The sequence below is a fragment of the Hordeum vulgare genome, chromosome 3H (genome assembly GCF_904849725.1).
Source record: "Hordeum vulgare subsp. vulgare chromosome 3H, MorexV3_pseudomolecules_assembly, whole genome shotgun sequence".
Taxonomy (NCBI): domain Eukaryota; kingdom Viridiplantae; phylum Streptophyta; class Magnoliopsida; order Poales; family Poaceae; genus Hordeum; species Hordeum vulgare.
In genome coordinates, this window is record NC_058520.1 from 43,287,918 (window position 1) to 43,305,637 (window position 17,720).

The 17,720-nt window shown below is 48.6% G+C and overlaps 2 protein-coding genes across 2 annotated transcripts; one reads left to right on the forward strand and one right to left on the reverse strand.

The window, feature by feature from the left end:
- The first annotated feature begins 513 nt into the window (after positions 1-513).
- LOC123439479 (protein IQ-DOMAIN 6-like) lies at positions 514-3,118 on the forward strand. Its single transcript, XM_045116191.1, has 5 exons — positions 514-843; positions 1,353-1,643; positions 1,727-1,954; positions 2,069-2,194; positions 2,274-3,118. Exons 1-5 carry the CDS (start codon positions 772-774, stop codon positions 2,868-2,870), a joined length of 1,314 nt encoding a protein of 437 aa, XP_044972126.1. The 5' UTR covers positions 514-771; the 3' UTR covers positions 2,871-3,118.
- Positions 3,119-6,086: 2,968 nt separating this feature from the next.
- LOC123442891 (protein PHOSPHATE STARVATION RESPONSE 2-like) lies at positions 6,087-15,219 on the reverse strand. Its single transcript, XM_045119068.1, has 9 exons — positions 14,985-15,219; positions 13,969-14,678; positions 10,199-10,439; positions 10,045-10,121; positions 9,915-9,954; positions 9,759-9,816; positions 9,197-9,266; positions 6,661-6,865; positions 6,087-6,568 (listed from the first exon to the last, which is right to left on the reverse strand). Exons 2-9 carry the CDS (start codon positions 14,560-14,562, stop codon positions 6,549-6,551), a joined length of 1,305 nt encoding a protein of 434 aa, XP_044975003.1. The 5' UTR covers positions 14,563-14,678; positions 14,985-15,219; the 3' UTR covers positions 6,087-6,548.
- Positions 15,220-17,720: the final 2,501 nt, after the last annotated feature.

Genomic DNA, 17,720 nt, shown 5'->3' on the forward strand with positions numbered 1-17,720 from the left:
CGCTCCTCTCCCCTCTCCCCGCCGGCGCCGTTCCCGACGCGACGAAACGCGAGACATTTTTCGGGACCAAACGAAACCAGAGCGCGCTCCTATGGCCGCGCCACACATGTCGCCACGCCCAACAACAGCAACCGGTTAAAAAGAAGAAAAACTGGAACAGTGGAGTGAAGTGAGAATCCAATGCGACGTGAAACGAAGCGAGTGATGGACGGGAGGGGGGAACCTCAAAATTTTTACTCTGAAAAATTCACATAGGATCCTTCTTGTGCTCCCCAACCGCATTGCTAGTACAGTATCCTATTTTTGCATTCTTCTTCGCTTCTCCTTTTTGTCCAGTAGCAGTAGCAGTGCTGGTATGTATTTGTTTGGGTGATTAGCGAGTGATGGGTGATTAAACAAAGCGGCGGTCGTGGCCGCGACGACGAGCTCGCTTTGGCTGGCTTTTGCTGCATGCATTGGCAGCATTGCATGCGTGTGCTTCGGGCAGTTCCCTTCCCTCCATTTCGAATTTCAAATCCCACCCGGCCATTCCCCCAACGTCAAGCCAACGCTCTCCTCCTCTCTGCCACTGCCACTCCACTGCCACTGCAAAGCCCCCCACACCGGGCTCTCTCGGAAGCGCACGCGCACGCAGTCGCACACACCTGTCTGCTCCGCCCCGCCTCCTTCGCTCTCCTCCTCCTTCTTGCCGTTTCTTTCCTCGAGACTCTCTCCTTCCTTCTCTCCGGCGGCCGCCGCTCTGGTGCTGTTCTTGGCGTGGAGGAGCGGGAGATGGGAGGGTCCGGGAAGTGGGTCAAGTCGCTCATAGGGCTCAAGAAGCCCGACAGGGAGGATTGCATCAAGGTGAGGCCACCCGCAGACTCGCGGCATGGCCGCTGCGCTTCTTGCTCTCTCCATCGATTCTTTGATTGGATGTGCAGAAACATTCCGTTTCGCACTTGATTTTTGTTGGTTTAGCTGCATCTAGAGCTCGTGTTTTTCCCGAAATAGATGAAGCAGGAGAAATTAAGATGACACCAAGATTGGTTTCCCTAACCCCATTGCCGGCAAAAATCCACTGCTCCCTAATGCCCACGCGATGTCTCTTTTCATTGTTGCGCACATGTGTCGTCATCAAGATGCAAATACCAACAGTGCTTTTCATCCCCCCTTGACTTGATTGTACTTTCTTGCTGCTTCCCTTCACAAGTATTCCTACCACGACCCGCCGAAGCAGGGTTATGATTGGCTCAAAATAGGCTTCTTGTTTTTCAATCTCCTTGGGTTAATCTCATCTGAGTGTTCATGCCGAGCTTCAAATCTCTTGCGGTAACAATGCCCGACATCCCCTCATTCCTCTGCTTCTCCTACAGAGCAAGCTGCTAGTTCCGTCCGTGCTTGGAGTTGGAGGCAAGGGCCGGAAGTGGAGGCTGTGGAGGACCTCCTCCGGCGACCACGGCTCCCTGTGGCGCGGCTCCAGAGGCGGCAGCCAACGGTCCGCGGCGTCCGAGGCCTCCGACGACGCCTCCTCGCTGGCCGCCGCCGCCGCCGACATGTTCACCGCCGCCCTCGCCACCGTCGCCCGCGCGCCCGCCAAGGACTTCATGGCCGTCCGGCAGGAGTGGGCCGCCATCCGCATCCAGACGGCCTTCCGCGGCTTCCTGGTACCAACCACTCTTCTCGGGCTGCATCTGCACGGCGACTGCGCGCGCTCTGGATTGCACGCTGAGTGTTTGTGTTTCTGCAGGCGCGGCGGGCGCTGCGGGCGCTCAAGGGGCTGGTGCGGCTGCAGGCCATCGTGCGCGGCCGGCAGGTGCGGAAGCAGGCGGCGGTGACGCTCCGGTGCATGCAGGCGCTGGTCCGCGTGCAGGCGCGCATCCGGGCGCGCCGCGTGCGCATGTCCACCGAGGGCCAGGCCGTGCAGAAGCTCATCCAGGCTCGCCGCACCAAGCTCGACATCCTCCGGGAAGCCGAGGTTACCTCTCTGTCCTGTGTCCTCCTCCACGTATCTTGCAAATGTAGGATCTTCAGCCATCTTTGCTTATTCGAGTGTTTGACTGTTTTGTCTGGACAAAATTTGAACTTTCAGGAGGGATGGTGTGACAGCCAGGGAACTCTGGAGGAAGTGAGGGTGAAGCTGCAGAAGCGGCAGGAAGGAGCAATCAAGCGCGAGCGGGCCATCGCATACGTCTATCAAGGCGTAGCGAAATGCAATGTACATGAATCAATTCTCTGCAAGAATTCTAGAGCACCACTACTCATCTGAATGAGCTGACATTGTTTCTGTTCTGCAGCAACCGAAGGGCAGCAATGGCCGGTCCAACCAGTCGGGGCTCCTGCTCAAGCACCAGCACTGCGACAAGAACAACGGCAGCTGGAGCTGGCTGGAGAGGTGGATGGCGGCGAGGCCATGGGAGAACCGGCTGATGGAGGAGCACAACCAGACCACCACCAGCTCGCCGGACCTGGTGCCCTCCTCCAAGGACTGCGAGGACGCCTTCGGCGTGCTCGCAGACTTCTCCGAACCGAATTCAGTCAAGGTGAGAAAGAACAACGTGAGCAAGAGGATCAGCGCCAAGCCGCCAGGCGCGACGCACCCGCATCGGTTCAAAGCGCAGTCCATCTCGTCCCTGAGCACCGATCTGCACAACGACGAGAGCTCGGCGTCGTCGTCATCGTGCTTCGCGTCGACGCCATTGTCGTTCTCCACCTTGCTCACGCCAGAGAAGACCGATGGCAGCGGCGGCGTCAGGTCAAGGCCGAACTACATGAGCTTGACGGAGTCCATCAAGGCGAAGCGAAAGCCCTGCGGCGCGCAGAGGACGGGGGCGTCGAAGCAGTTAGATGACAGGAAAGCCCCCGGCGCCGACTTGAAGGCCGCCAAGGCGTAGATCGTGCGGCGTTCATGGGACTCCATGATGAGATGAAGAGCCAATTTTCTAGCTCTCTCTAGGGTGTTTTCAGTGTCTTGGTGCTGCATTCTTGAGTGTGTGCGTGTGTGTTGCTGGTGTCTCATGTTCAACATCTTGTTGTCGGATTGGTTGCCCCGTCTCAGGGCAGTCCTCATTGTCATTGGCAGTGTCTTTGTAAGATAGTTCTTTGACTGAGATCAAAAAATTGTGTGGATTTTGTTCTTTCAGGCTGTGAACAAGGTTACCAAACCACCAATGTTCTTGTCTTCTCTCATCGTTGTTTCTGCTACAATGTTGCCCCAAACAAGCTCAAGTCAAGTCAGTGCTCTATGCTGCCATACTCCTGTTTGCTCACAGGAAAACTTTGCTGAATAAGTAGGCAAATCATGGTTTAAAGTACACTTATGATAATATTGGCAGTGCCCATAGAAAACATATGGTCCTACTTGAACAGCTCATGGTAAGTAAGCATGGCAAACGTACAGCATCCAGTTTTGGGCCTTGCTTAAACAATGGTTAAGATGTCGAATCATCACACCAAGGCCAAGAACACTTGCACTGACCTAGACTATTCCCGTTTACCCATAGAAAAAGCATGGCCCTGGACCAAGAACAGCTCATGGCAAGCGTGGCAAAATAGAAAATCCCTGTGTTCAGAGAAACCATCAAGACCAAGAACACTGCAGCATACTCCATCAGGTCAAGGAACCAAGACCAAGAACACTGCAGCAAGTATGCACCTATCATGGTTTTGAGAAAGAAACAATCGATGCCCTGCAGATGACATTTGTTAACTGCTAAGGCAGCACTACTAAACTAGTTGTTGTTGGGCCATAAATGCCCACAGGATAGATTCCATAAACTGACTGACACGGTTAACCTCGTTTGACCTCCTCGGACGAAGGATATGGTTGTCCTGGAGGACAGACAGCTGATGCTGGTGCTGCATAATGTAGGTCAAAGAACATTGCTGGCCCAGAAAACAAAGGCCCTAGTGATCTACGCATCGTATGCTAGTATTAGTAGCTCTTCATTAACCTAATCATACGCCCAAAAAATCTTTTTGTGTGTGTGTGTGTGTGTTTACCAGCACTGAAAGGAGGAAGACAGAAGAACAGTTGGTCGTCAGAGAGAAAAGAAATGCTCAGGACACCATGCATAATGTCACTTTGCTCATGGCAAAGTTTTTGAAATGCTGGGGGGTATCATCTTGCTTGGGAGTGCAAAGTGGCGGCCCTTTGGACACTGCTGCCACGCTGGCCCTGCCTATCGGCTGTTGCCACGATCGTGCTGACTGGATCTGGATGGACGGCAAAATTTACTTGTGGTTGGATCCCCACACACTGAGAGCGCATTGATTGTGCTCGGTCGATGACGACGCCGCGGGTTTGAGGACCAACCACGCCGTTCTGGTTCAGGTTCAGGTTCAGGTTCAGGTTCAGTCAATCAATGAGTGCGTCTGCTGCCGGTTCAGACATGCCGCCTGGACTGGAGGCAAAAGTTTTTTGCTGAGCAATGGCAAGTATGGACGAGCAAGATGACATACATGTGTAGTGTAGTCAACAACAATCTTACGAAATGCAGTACTGTACTACTACTTGTGTAGTGGTAAAAGCCTGATACGTCCTTGGGTCATGAGACTGCGGAGAAAACTCGCCACCAAAACCATCTTTTTCCTGTTTGTGTGTACTCGTTGACACGCAGATAACCTTTTATTTTCTTTTAGGATACATATACAGAGAACTTCATCCTGCTATTTTCTCCGTCCCATAATGTAACAACGTTTTTCAAACTATACTAATGTAAAAAAAACGCCTTTAGCTGCGCCTCTGCTGTGTGGGTAAGTTTTTGAAACTTGTTTCCGTTTGAAGGTGGCATTGACATGCAGCAGCAGCAGCAGCAGCAGCAGTGTTTCCTCTGGGCGTCAGGATGGGTGGCAGATGCAGTAAACACACTAGGGGCACACCGCACACTGTAGCTCCAGGCCGATCATCAACCACAAGGCTACAACCGGCCGATGGGGGCCAGAAGACTGATGGTCTGACTTAACCATTGCTGCCGCCTGCCTGCCTGCATCCAAATCCAACTTACTTCCTCTCTTCTCCTTTGGTACTTGCCGCCGCTTGATTAAACACAACTGTGCTAAGAAGCAGTGGAGTAGTGCTGCCGTGCAGGTGCAGGTACAGCGCACAAAGCTAGAGCCGGCCGCCGAATCTTGAGAATTTTCATGCAAGTGTCAACCAATCCTAGAAACATCGTAGTATACAATAAACTGCGTCTTAAGTTTTCTTTGCACGGACAGCTTAAGGCTGGGTTCAGCATCGACTCTTGGTTAAGTAGGGTCTCCCTTTCCAGAGGAAAATGTGAGAGTTACTGCTAGTTTCTTTTCTCTCACCTTTAAACCACAAATAACCCACAAGTAGAATGGAAAACCATGCGATTCTCTAATTCTCTATGAAAACAATGTGTGTTTGCACCTGTTACAATTGATGATAAATAATGAATAAATCTGTGGCTGATGCTGAGGAGGGAGGTGCCGACTTCTTTGGGGGAGAAACCATAACACTAAACTTCTTTTGGGGCGAAAAACACTGAAGCAACAACGTCGGCCCCCAAAATATTTACGCTTCTGCAGTTTTCACCATTCCGGGTCGTTTTGTGTCTTCAAAAATGGCTTCCAATGATAAGTATAGAAAGATCAGGCTTTAGAACCTCTGAATTCTAAAAAAAAAAACATGCATTCAAAATTTTATTGGATTTTTGAAACATTCCTGATTACCTTTTTGTTAGGGTTCTCTTTTGAACATTTTTTCTGATGTTTTTAGGAGACCGATGCAGTGGCAGGCACATGGTTGTGATGTGGCCTGCCATGTAGGAGCCACCTGATTCGATACAGCTTTGGAATGGACAGGGCCACTTTGAGAGACAAAAGATGCAACATATCAATAATCAGATCATATGTTCTTGATGGCTTTATTAGAGATTATGGATGAAAGCTACACTACTCATACAATCATTATTGGGTGTAAAGAACACACTTCTTCCTCTTTAGACGTGTAGCATAAGAATGACCAGAGGAGAAACTTTTTTATCTTTTGATGAAGGAAAAAAGATAAGTGTTTGTTCGCATGGGTTAAGAAATGGTTTGATCCAAAATCATAAATTTTGCAACCGAAAACTATTGATCAGGGATCATTCATAACCCAACACTACTTTGTTCACGTATTCACTTGAATACGAAGTGAGAAACAAAGGTAAATACATCCTGGCCGTGTTTGGTACCATAAAACATGCTCCGAACACTAGAGGTGGCAGCGAATATAACAAATACTTGGATTAGTGCATAATCAAATGCCTAAGATGCTATTGAGTTTCTAGAAACGGTGAAAGCGGAGAAGTCAAACCCCCTCAAAACAGTACATCAGTGCGAATTTGCTTGCGCTGCCTTCTGGAAAAAAACTAGATCATCCACGTGACACGGAATCATCGCTTCCGTGACTGTGGGTACTGTACAGCTAAACCTAGTTCAAAGAAATGCTCACCCCTTTCTCCCACAGATAAAAGACAACTTGATTCTAGTTTCACAGCAAGCAGTCAAATTGAAGTCAAATTCATGGCTAGTGGGGTTCACATCTTCAGGAGAGCATGGTTAGATCTTCATTCCTTATCACCTGATTCTGTAAGAGAGTCGAAAATCAATGATCCAGAAGAACTCGTCATAATAGTGATCGGCATAGCAAAAATGCAAGTCTTCAGTTGACGTTTATACCTGCTCGCTCGGTTGTTCCATTTTGACTGTTATTTGGAACATCCTTCACGGTAGAAGATTCTGGGGGGTCAGAAGGTAACTTTGATCCTTCTGCCGACGTTGAAGCATCCAGCGCCTTGTCTGCAGCAGGATTGCATTGCTGCTCGATCATAATCTGAAGGCACTTCCCTTGCTCCTCGATTCTCAGCTGCAGACTTCTTTGCACCTGCGGTGTAGGCAACGATGGAACCAAAGTAAGGTTAAAGTTATAAACCGTATTCCCATGTTCCTGCCTGATTCCTAGCGAACTGGTGCGCTGTTAAATGGCTTAAATTCACAAGTGGTAATCAGACGTTTACCAACCCAAGTGGTAGTCAGACGTTTACCAACCCAAGATGTAAAAATGAACTGTATTTAGTTTTCTACGAATAACTAAAGATTAAATAGAATTCTGGTTGGTTATGCAAATTCCAGTCCCCAATGGGATTTCCAGGAAGTGCTCTCACGACAGAACGAAATCATGTTCACAGCTCAATACTACTCTATGCAAGCATGGGACTGACCTGGTCAGAATCTCAGAGAACATAGGTACAACACAATCAAAGCAGACAGGTTGCAAAAAAAACAGCACTACCTTGTACTCCCTCCGTTCCTAAATATAAGACCTTTTAGAGATTCTATTATTGAACTACATACGGATGTATATAGACATATTTTAAAGTGTAGATTCACCCATTTTGCTCCGTATATAGTCCATACTTCATACTCTGTCCACTCTGTCCATCAGTGCACACAAACCAAAACAACATGCTCTAATCCACTCTGTACATGTGACTGAGTGGCAAAATTCACTGGCCTGACTTCTCTTCTCGTGATCCAAACACTACCACGTCCTAGCCACTAATGAGTCGCATGATTTGGGTTCTAAAAGAACCAAGAATTGAGCTCAGCATTTTGTTGTTTGTATTAAAATGTGTGCATGTACTAAAACTGACCTATCTATGGTTTTCACACTCTAGTGCCTTGCGTTCAGTAGGAAGCTATCTAAGTGCCTAGATGAGGAGACTACCCACAAAGCTAACGTTTGTTGCACTGTTTACCAAAAGGATGTTGAACAAAATTCAATCACACTGGAAGCTCGCTGATATATTCGAAAATGAGACCCCTAAGAATATTTAGAAAAGATGGAAATCCATGACGAAAATGATAAATAGGCACAGCAAAACATGTATGAAACACTCAATGGAGAAACCTGATTTAAAGTAGCTGGCACATTAAGGCATTAACCATTCTTGCTGGTGTGAATGAATTAAACAAAGTCATTTGGGTAAGCTCTAAGCCTCTAACACGTATGTTTCGCTAGTTAAACAGCCTGTTATTCCACCTATTGCATAATGTGATCGAAACAGTGACAGCAAACACAAAAGTTTTCATGGTTTGTCCAGTAACATATAAACTACTTAGTGCTTAATGGCATCTGGTGTAGTCGTGCTTAGACTCTCACTATGCACCACCTCTTTGTGGGATCCAAACCAACACAAAAAATAGGAAATCCCTCACGCGACTCACCACTGTTCCGTCCCATCCTTGCATCTCTTCTTATAAATCCTCGTCCCCTCAGACTCCAAAGCCACCCGATTAGCCACCACCATCGCTTGATTTGCCAACGGTGACAGCAGTGCGTTCCTTAAGGCGGTAGCGTCGGTAAGATGGAGACAGAGCACGGAGGTGACAACAACTCTCACCAAGAGGTTCTGGAGGCTACTTATTGGAGATTGGTGCAGATGGCCATGGCCACAGGAGGCAGGAGGTGGATATCACAGTAGCGCAAATTCCGGAGTAAGCTGCAGCACAGGCACCGAGCTACTCCAATGCTGGAACCGGCACAGGCTGGTGGAGGCGTTGGTGTTGACAACACAGTTGGTAGAGAGGCTGGATATGCATGCATGACTCCAAGCAGAGAGACTGGGCTAAGAGGATATCCATTTATAAATCTCTTCTTTTTGTGTCAGGCTCGATTCCAATTTTTGCTGGCCCCGTCAAATGGCAAGATACGAGTATGCCCAAACTCCAAAGATTCATCACCCAACGAATTTAACTTTGGTAAAATATTTACCATGCTTTTGCCCCCCAAAATAAATTATTTACTTCTAATTAGACCAGACATTATTTTGGTTGCCGTTACAATATGTTAGAACATATATGTAGTCAAAGAATCTGTTAAGTTTTTAAAGTCTATTTTATTACTTTAGCTAATCCTGCTGTTATCTTTTTTGGATGATGGCATTGCTTTTCTTATCATCAACAAAATTGGAACTGAAACAGCCGAGCAGGAATGAGACATAAACTCACTCCTACTTCCATGCACATAAAGATGAAATGACAAGTAATTCGAACAGAGTGTGGTACTATATTGTTGCTTGCTTATCCTATTCCAACGTGTAACTAATTGAAAGCATGTCAAATATCGAAGTCCCAAAAAAACATATGCAATGGGATTTCAAACCTACCCTCAGCGGAAGATACCTGAATCATGATAGAGCTATTTGGTACATACCTCAAGTTGTTCATGGAGCCGCTTTTGAAGTTCTAACTGGAGACGTAATGCTTCGGTGAGATCAAAATTCCTGCAGGGACATAAGCACTAATGTTCAAAATCCAGTAGGAACAACTAAATAATTTGTGGAAAGACATCAATCAGCTTGGCAAAAACAGTAAGTCGTTCCATATTTACAGTCAAAATTCAGCAAGAAGGTATACAGTTAAAAAAGATAGCAATTGGAAGACAAAGTTTAAAGGCCAAATACATGTCACAGGAAGAAACCACAGCTAGAACACGATCATCCAAGAAGCAATATGAGAGCATGAATAGCATGTAGTAATGATCAACCAAATGACATCTATGTTACTGCAAACTGTTTGCTCTTTTTTCTTGCAAGCAACACCTTTTTCATTATCCTGAATCACTGGGTCAGTTTTGCTGCCAGTATGATGGAATACGACTTTCCAGTTCAGAAATTTGTGTAAAAGAAAACGCGGGAAACTATTCAGCTTTCTCGTTGCACGTGACATTAGTTAGTATCATCAATATAAGTTGATTGCGCAGGTTGCAAACTTACCCTTTAAGGTCTATAGATGGCAAATCCTCTTTTGAGGCCTCCAACCTTTCTGATGAACCTGAAAATCTCAAATTGATGAACATGGTAGAGTATTTGAAGAGACCGATGCAGGGAATATAGCGAAAATAGAGCATATGGAAATGAAAAAAGACATACCTTCAGATAATTCTGGTCTATATCGGGCAGTTCTGTACTTCTGTAAAAGAAAAATTAAGTCAACTCAAATCGATAATTCTGGCTTGTCCCAACAATAACCAGCAATAGCATTAGCAGCCAACGGACAGACCTGAAGATGACTTTTTACATGATAAATGGTCAAATTATCTGCCTTCATTAACTTCAGCACTCCTTTTGGAGTAGCTTCTGCAATAATCTCAAATATATGTCAAAATGCGTATGTTCGACAAAGTAGAAAAAAAATCTCTTCAAACAATACATACTTTCACTGCCACCAAGCAGATTGACAGCGTCCACAAAACGCTCATGAAGTTCAGGAGTCCACCTCATGCGTGTCTTCGAGGTGTTGGAGCTGGCAGAGGGTGAGGGTGCAGCAACTACAGATGATTCTACAGATTGAGTTGTAACTATTTGCTGGGGGGCTGATTGGTGAACTGAAGTTGTACCAACTTGCTGGCTGGCTGATTGGTGAACTGAAATCGATGGTTGCACAGGCGGTCCAGCCTGTGTGAAAGCATGTGTCAACACTTAATATCATGTTTACAATATCTAGAGAAGTAACACTGAAGAAATTTGCTAAGCTATACAGAATGCTGTAGTTAGGGATACCAAGAAAACATAAAACCCAGCCAAAGATAAGCTTGAATTCAAGCTCAACTGGAGTCTGGCTGTGCCCACAATGCGCTAAGCCTATGCCTAGTTTCAACTGAACAAAATTTGGGATCACACTGGGTTTAACAAGGTTTGACTTGTATAAATTTCAAATGTATATTATCATTTCAAAGAATGCCACGATAACAACCTAGCCTAATCAAGGCATGGAAGTTGTCCATATTTATTCATCAGTTCAGTTCACACAAATAGCATGCTCTAAACTAATCTCAAGCTTTATTCGAGCTTGACATCTTATTGATTTTAATGTCGTTGCATACTTGCATAGTTCTGTTATGACCATAGGCCCAGTTAGCCAAACTGGCCCAGTTATCTTAATAATATTAGGGGCTTAGCCCAGTTTATTATAGCCTAGGGAACTTATATATAGTCATGTAATCAGCACTTGTGAGATTAAGCAAAGATCGATCTATTTTGATCGGCTCCAACTAGGAGCCGGTGCCCTAACCCTAGCCGCCTCTTCCATCGCGCCGCTGCCCCCATCGTGCAAGACGGCGCCCCTGCGCCGGCGACCACGCCCGATCCCCTCCTTCCCCTACATCCTCCGGCCAAGACCCGGTAGAACCCTAGTTTCTACCAGTTTGGTAACAAGTAGCTTAGGTGCGATCATGTCTTCGCCACCGCCCAACCCAAGCCTTCCACCACCGCTCGCCACCACCGCCCCGCCGGCCACCATGGTCGGCACCTCTTCTCTGCCGGTGACGGTCACCTCCGCCGCGCCGGTTCCCACCGTCTTCACTCCGGAGGAAGTCACCGGAGCACTCCGCAATCTCGCCACCGCGGTCCAGGGCATCTGCCTCTACTTGGCCGGGCCCTACGGGCCGCCGCCGGCAGCACCACCCGCCGCGGCCACCGGGCCGCTGCTCCTGCCATGGCAACCGCCGTGGGCGCCGGCCTCCACAGCGCTCGCTGGGCCGCTGCAGCACCAGCTGCAGCCGCCCCCCGCCTACACCCCGCACTGGCCGCAGTGGCCGTCGCCGACCCTCGCGACTGCCGCCGCGTCCGTTCCACCCCTGCAGCAGCCGCTGCAGCTGCCGGCGCCTCCGCCCATTCAATCTGGGTCGGCTACCACCGCGCCGGTGGGAGTCCCGATCAACAGGTCCGGTTCCCGCCGTCGCCGTCACCACTTCCGGCCTGGTTAGCCGGGTCGTCTTCGCCGCCGGTCTATACGATGGCATCCGACCAGCCGGCGCCCACCCTGCAGTACGGCGGGTCCTCCGCCGCCGACAGGCAGTTTCACGGGGGGCCCCGCACGTCCCCCACCCCGGCGGTGCTCCACACCGCCGACCCGTACGGCCACAATGGTCATACTCAGACATCGCCGCGCTTCGCCAAGCTCGACTTCGCCACCTTCGACGGCACCGAGGACCCCCTCAACTGGCTTAATCAGTGTGAGCAGTTCTTTCGGGGGCAACACACGCTCGCGTCGGACCGCACCTGGCTCGCCTCATATCACCTCCGAGGAGTCGCGCAGATGTGGTACTACGCCCTCGAGCAGGACGAGGGCGGCATGCCCCCATGGGAGCGCTTTCGCGAGCTCTGTCTCCTTCGCTTCGGGCCGCCGATACGCGGGAGCCGACTAGCGGAGCTAGTCCGACTCCCCTTCACCTCCACGGTGCAGGACTTCGCCGACCGCTTTCAGGCCCTGGCGTGCCACGCGCCCGGCATGGCGGCCCATCAACGGGCCGAGCTCTTCGTCGGCGGTCTGCCAGATCATATCCGCATGGACGTAGAGCTTCGGGGACCGCAAGACATCCAGACGACCATGTACTATGCCCGCGCGTTCGAGCAGCGGACGGTGGCTATGCAGCAGGCGTTCGCAGCCCAGGCACCTCGCCCACCCCCTCGGCCGGCTATGTCTGCACCCAGCCGGCCTGCCCAGCCGGCAACAGGGCCGCCCGCCACAGCAGCAACTCGACCGTTCCGTCGGCTAACCCCGGCCAAACAAAACGAGCGTCATCGCCAAGGGTTATGTTTCAACTGCGATGAGCCCTACGTACCAGGCCACGTCTGCCCGCGCCTCTTCTACCTGGAGGTGGACGACTATGTCGCGGAGGATACAGCTCCCTCCGAGCTTGCCGAGGCGGCAGCCCCGGCGTCAGCCACCGCTCTCGTGGTCTCCCTGCATGCCCTTGCCGGCATACTAGCGGAAACAACGATGTTGTTGCCAGTGACGGTTAATGGGGAGCGCCTCTTAGCTCTCCTGGACACGGGCTCTACACACAACTTCCTGCCCGCATCTACTATGCGTCGCCTGGCCCTCCAGCTGACGGGTGGCGAGCAGCTCCGAGTTACCGTGGCTAATGGTGACCGTCTCCGCTGCCACGGAATTGCACAGCAGGTTCCCATCCTCATCGGCGACGAGTCCTTCGCCATCACGTGCGTCGGCATCGACTTGGGCGACTACGACTTCATCCTCGGCGTCGACTTCTTGCGGAGGCTCGGACCCATCCTTTGGGACTTCGACGCACTGACCATGACTTTCTGGCGTCAAGGGCGCATGGTGCAGTGGAAGGGCGAGGGTGGCGCTTCTCCAGCAGTTCCCTCTCAGTTGTCGACCGCCATAGCAGACTCCAAGCCACCCCTGTTGGCTCATCTCCTAAAGCGGCACGGCGACCTTTTACCGGTGCTCCTTGTTCACAAGCCCGAGGGCTCGTGGCGTTTCTGCCTCGATTACCGTGCTCTCACTGCCAAGACGACGAGGGTCAATTTTCCTATATCGGTCGTGCAGGAGCTCCAGGAAGAGCCGCCAGGGGCCCGCTTATTCCCTACGCTCGATTTGCGTTCTGGTTCCCATCACGACCACTTCGAGTTTTTGGTGATGCCTTTCGGTCTCTCCAATGCGCCGACGACATTCTAGGCCTTGATGCACGACGTACTTCGAACCAGCTCAACCCTCCGAAGGCACCTTGGGAGCAGCTCAAGGAGTTCCGCCAACATTTTCTAGACGTCCAGCTCGAGAACGAGCTGTTTGCGCAGGCGGGGAGAAATGTTTTGACCATAGGCCCAGTTAGCCAAACTAGCCCAGTTATCTTAAAAATATTAGGGGCTTAGCCCAGTTTAGAACTTATATATAGTCATGTAATCAGCACTTTTGAGATTAAGCAAAGATCAATCTATTTTGATCGGCTCCAACTAGGAGCCGGTGCCCTAACCCTAGCCGCCTCTTCCATCGCGTCGTTGCCCCCATCCGTGCGAGACGGCGCCCCTGCGCCGGCGACCACGCCCGATCCCCTCCTTCCACTATATCCTCCGGCCAAGACCCGGTAGAACCCTAGTTTCTACCAAGTTCATTCATTAAAGAAGAGCAGATGCTACATCTCAGGTCAACTCACCAAAATAGCAGAATCAGCCAGCATACCTGTGGTTGAGTTTTCGCACCACCTACGTTGTCAGCAATGTCCTTCCAGTCATCGTTCATAAAATCCGTCCACCATTCAGTCTGCTTAGCGAGCTCATCTGTAGCTGCAATAGGACTGATGCCAGTCAAATTGTTTCCAACAGGGACATCATCGGAGAATTCAAGCATGCTCTCAACTGGATCAGGGCACCACGTTGGTCCAACATCTCTTGGAAAACCATTAAAAGTAGGTTCAAAGCCTTCATGGTGTGATCCATAAATCATCGCTGAAGAACTTCCAGTGCTTGGCGTCTGAGAAATGTAAGGATTGGCACCGGCATACTGCTCGGGGTTCGGAACTGAAGAGAACCTTACAGCCGGGGGCGAACGCAAGGGGCCGACAGACCCAGTACTGGGGTGAAACTGCCCACCGGTAGGAGCAACAGCACTTTGATGAGGCGGGAGAGGTGTTCTTCTCAGTTCTCTCTCCAGCAGAACATTCTGCGCATCTGGCAGCCTGGGAAAGCTTTCATCCATGGCGGCTGAAGGCAGAGGTGATGGCACAGTTACTGGGATCCCAGAAGTGTAGAACGGGTTGGTGGTTATCCTCTCCATCTACAAGCACGTGGAATGCTCTGAGTCCACTCACAAAGTAAGCCTTCCCTCCCCTGCTCTGCTCGCGAGACCTTTCTTGGCTTCTGAAATTTTCTCCCCTTCTAGGGCTGACGCACCTGCAATAAGGAAAGGAAAAAAAAAACAGGGTTCATGATAGTCTTATGAAGGAAACATTTTAACCATCAGTATGAGAAGCAAATTTGAGCGGGAAACAAATGAATCATCACATCATGTTTGATAAAATTGAGGATTGTCATATAACCCGAAGTCTCAATCGAATCCTCCTAGTCCTAGCAAACGAAAATTGCAATTGCAGCGTGTGACCAATACCAGTACAATTATACGGGTCTAATAGCCCCTCCCATGGGGCGGATCTAGATGGTGTGCCGAGATTAGTGGAGGTCAGTGGGGTTAGCTCGTACCTCAGAAGCCAATGGCCGAAATTGGCGACGGGGCTGAGACAGCATGGATGCGCCGAGGATGAGCAGGGAACGGCGACGGCGACGGCGACGGCGGCGACGCGCGTGGGGGAGGGGGCGGCGGAGAGGTAGGGCACGGCGGCAGCTCTAGCGGCCGGATTGGGGTAGGTGGACGGAGGACGAAAGGTACGCGACGGCGGAGAGGAAACCGTGGGGTTGGATTTGGGGGATTTCTTATTTATTTATTTATTTCGAGATCCGATTCGGGGGATTTTGACTCGAGGCCGGAGGGTAGATTTGATTAAACGAAAACAAACTACTGTTTTTCCTCTGGTCACTCATTTTTTTTTGTCCTGAGAACCTCTTGTCACTCCTTGGGAATCATTTTTTTCCTTTGAAAAGGGACGTTTTTATTAACTCGTATCAATGGGATACAAAACATCATGAGCATATATCCGGTCTCTGGATAGATAGATTATACACAGTCGCCAGACACACAAAAGATCAAACCGGCATGAGCGTACTAATTCGAAATCATGTTTTAGCATTACCATGTACGACCGCAGCCTCTATATCCAGCCCAAAGGTCCGAATGGCCTATCTGATAAGCAGTATAAATATCATTTATTGTAATTAGTTATTACATTGTACTCCATCCGTTCCTAAATATAAGAGGGTGCTTGATACGTTTTAGTCTCATGACTAAAAGTAATGAGACTAAAACTTCCTAGCCTCATCCATGCTTGGATCCAAATATTAAAAAAACTAAAATCAAGTTAATTAGCATTTATTATCCTCCAAACTCTCCAATCCAGAACTTGCTTGAGAAGTTAAATGAAGAGAGAGAGGACTAATGCACATTCTAGTAATGGTACCCCTGACTAAAAGATTTTAGCATCAAGACTAGTTTTAGCCTCTCTTTAGTCAGGGGTGCTTGGAACTTTAGCCTCTTAAAGAGACTAGTTTTAGTCCCTTGAATCCAAGCACCCTCTAATTCTTTGTAGAGATTTCACTAGTGAACTACATACGGATGTATATAGACATACTTTAGAGTATAGATTCAATCATTTTGCTTCGTATGTAGACCCTTAATGAAATTGCTTAAAAGACTTATATTTAAGAACGGAGGGAGTACTTCTAATGATTCTTTTTTACTTCAACACTTTTTGAAAATGTCCAAAGATGTAAAACAAATTCACCCGGTCATTTATGTCAAGGCATTGTAATTCAAATTGCTTTATTTTTTTCTTTTATTCTTAACCTATCATATTTTACTCAACATGAGTGGGTGCCATTCCAAGGCTGATAATGGCCAAATGCTCCTTCTATATGTTCTCACCTCATTTTTTTCCAATGCAACATGAGCTGTCATATATGTTTTTCATGCAAATTTAACTCTCATATTTGTTGTATATATAGATGAAAATTAGGTCATTCTATTGTAATAATGGGCAGGTGTAACAACGCACGCCAATCATGATCTAGTACGCAACTCATAAGTCGGCGGATATGGAGACGCCCCGATGCGACTGTCACCTATCAAGATGGAAACATGGACGAAATCCGCTGAGTTTTGCTTATTCGTCCCTGTCCACATTAGAAAAATCCAAATTCGTCGAGTTTCCATCCCAGTACACATGGACAATTTTTTCCCATCCCCATCTTCGTCAGGTTTTCTATACCCACGGGGGATTCTGTCCCTGCGAGCAAGAAAAAAATAGTAGCAACACTTCAACAAAACAACAATTTTGGGGGGTGGGGGAGGGGTCGGGCTAAGCCTAGTGTTTATATGCACGGGTGTGGCGGATTGGCGACTAGAAGTTAAATTTTGGAGGGAGGGAGGTGGAATGATAAGGTTTTGCTTAGCCTGGGTCTGTATGAGGCCCAAATGTTATAGGTTTCATGGTTTTGGTGGTTTTTGATTGCGGGTAACACAAGAACGGGTTTCAACCCGCAAAATCTGACGCGCTTTAAATCTTACCCAACAACAACCCCATAAAACGTAAACTCGTCAGTCTGAAAACCAGTTGTGTGAGGATATAAACATCTATAGCTCCATGGCACCGTCAAAGAAAAAACTAAAGTAACCTTATTCGCCAAACTCCACAACCTTATGACACCCCTATTTTGATCGTACGCTAATCATACACGCAAATGCGTACAACCAAGATTAGGGACTCATGGGAAGATATCACAACACAACTCTAGAAACAAATTAAAGTCATACACGCTTCATATTACAAGCCAGGGGCCTCGAAGGCTCGAATACATAAGCTCGAATACAAACGAGTCAGCGGAAGCAAACAATATCTGAGTGCATAGATAAGTAAACAAGTTTTGTCTTAAGAAGGCTAGCACAAACATAACAGTGGATCGAAAAGGCAAGGCTTCCTGCCTGAGAGCCTCCTAACTACTCAGTAGCCTCCACGTAGTAGTATACTCCATTCTGGTAGTAGTTGTCGTCGGCGGAGTCAGCTAGCTCCTGGGTTCCGTCATCTGGTCGCAGCAATCGTAACAAGGGGAATAGGGGAGCAAAGCAACGGTGAGTACTCATCCAAAATACTTGCAAGACTGACATCAAAACTATGCTAAGTATGCATTACTATCAAGGAATGGAGCTATCTCTTTGGATTTGACTACATAAATGCCTGAATAGAGAGAAAGCCTAGTCCTATCGAAGACTAGCAACTTCAGTGTCTTGCAACATAAGAAGAGTGCAGGTTAGCATAATTATAATGT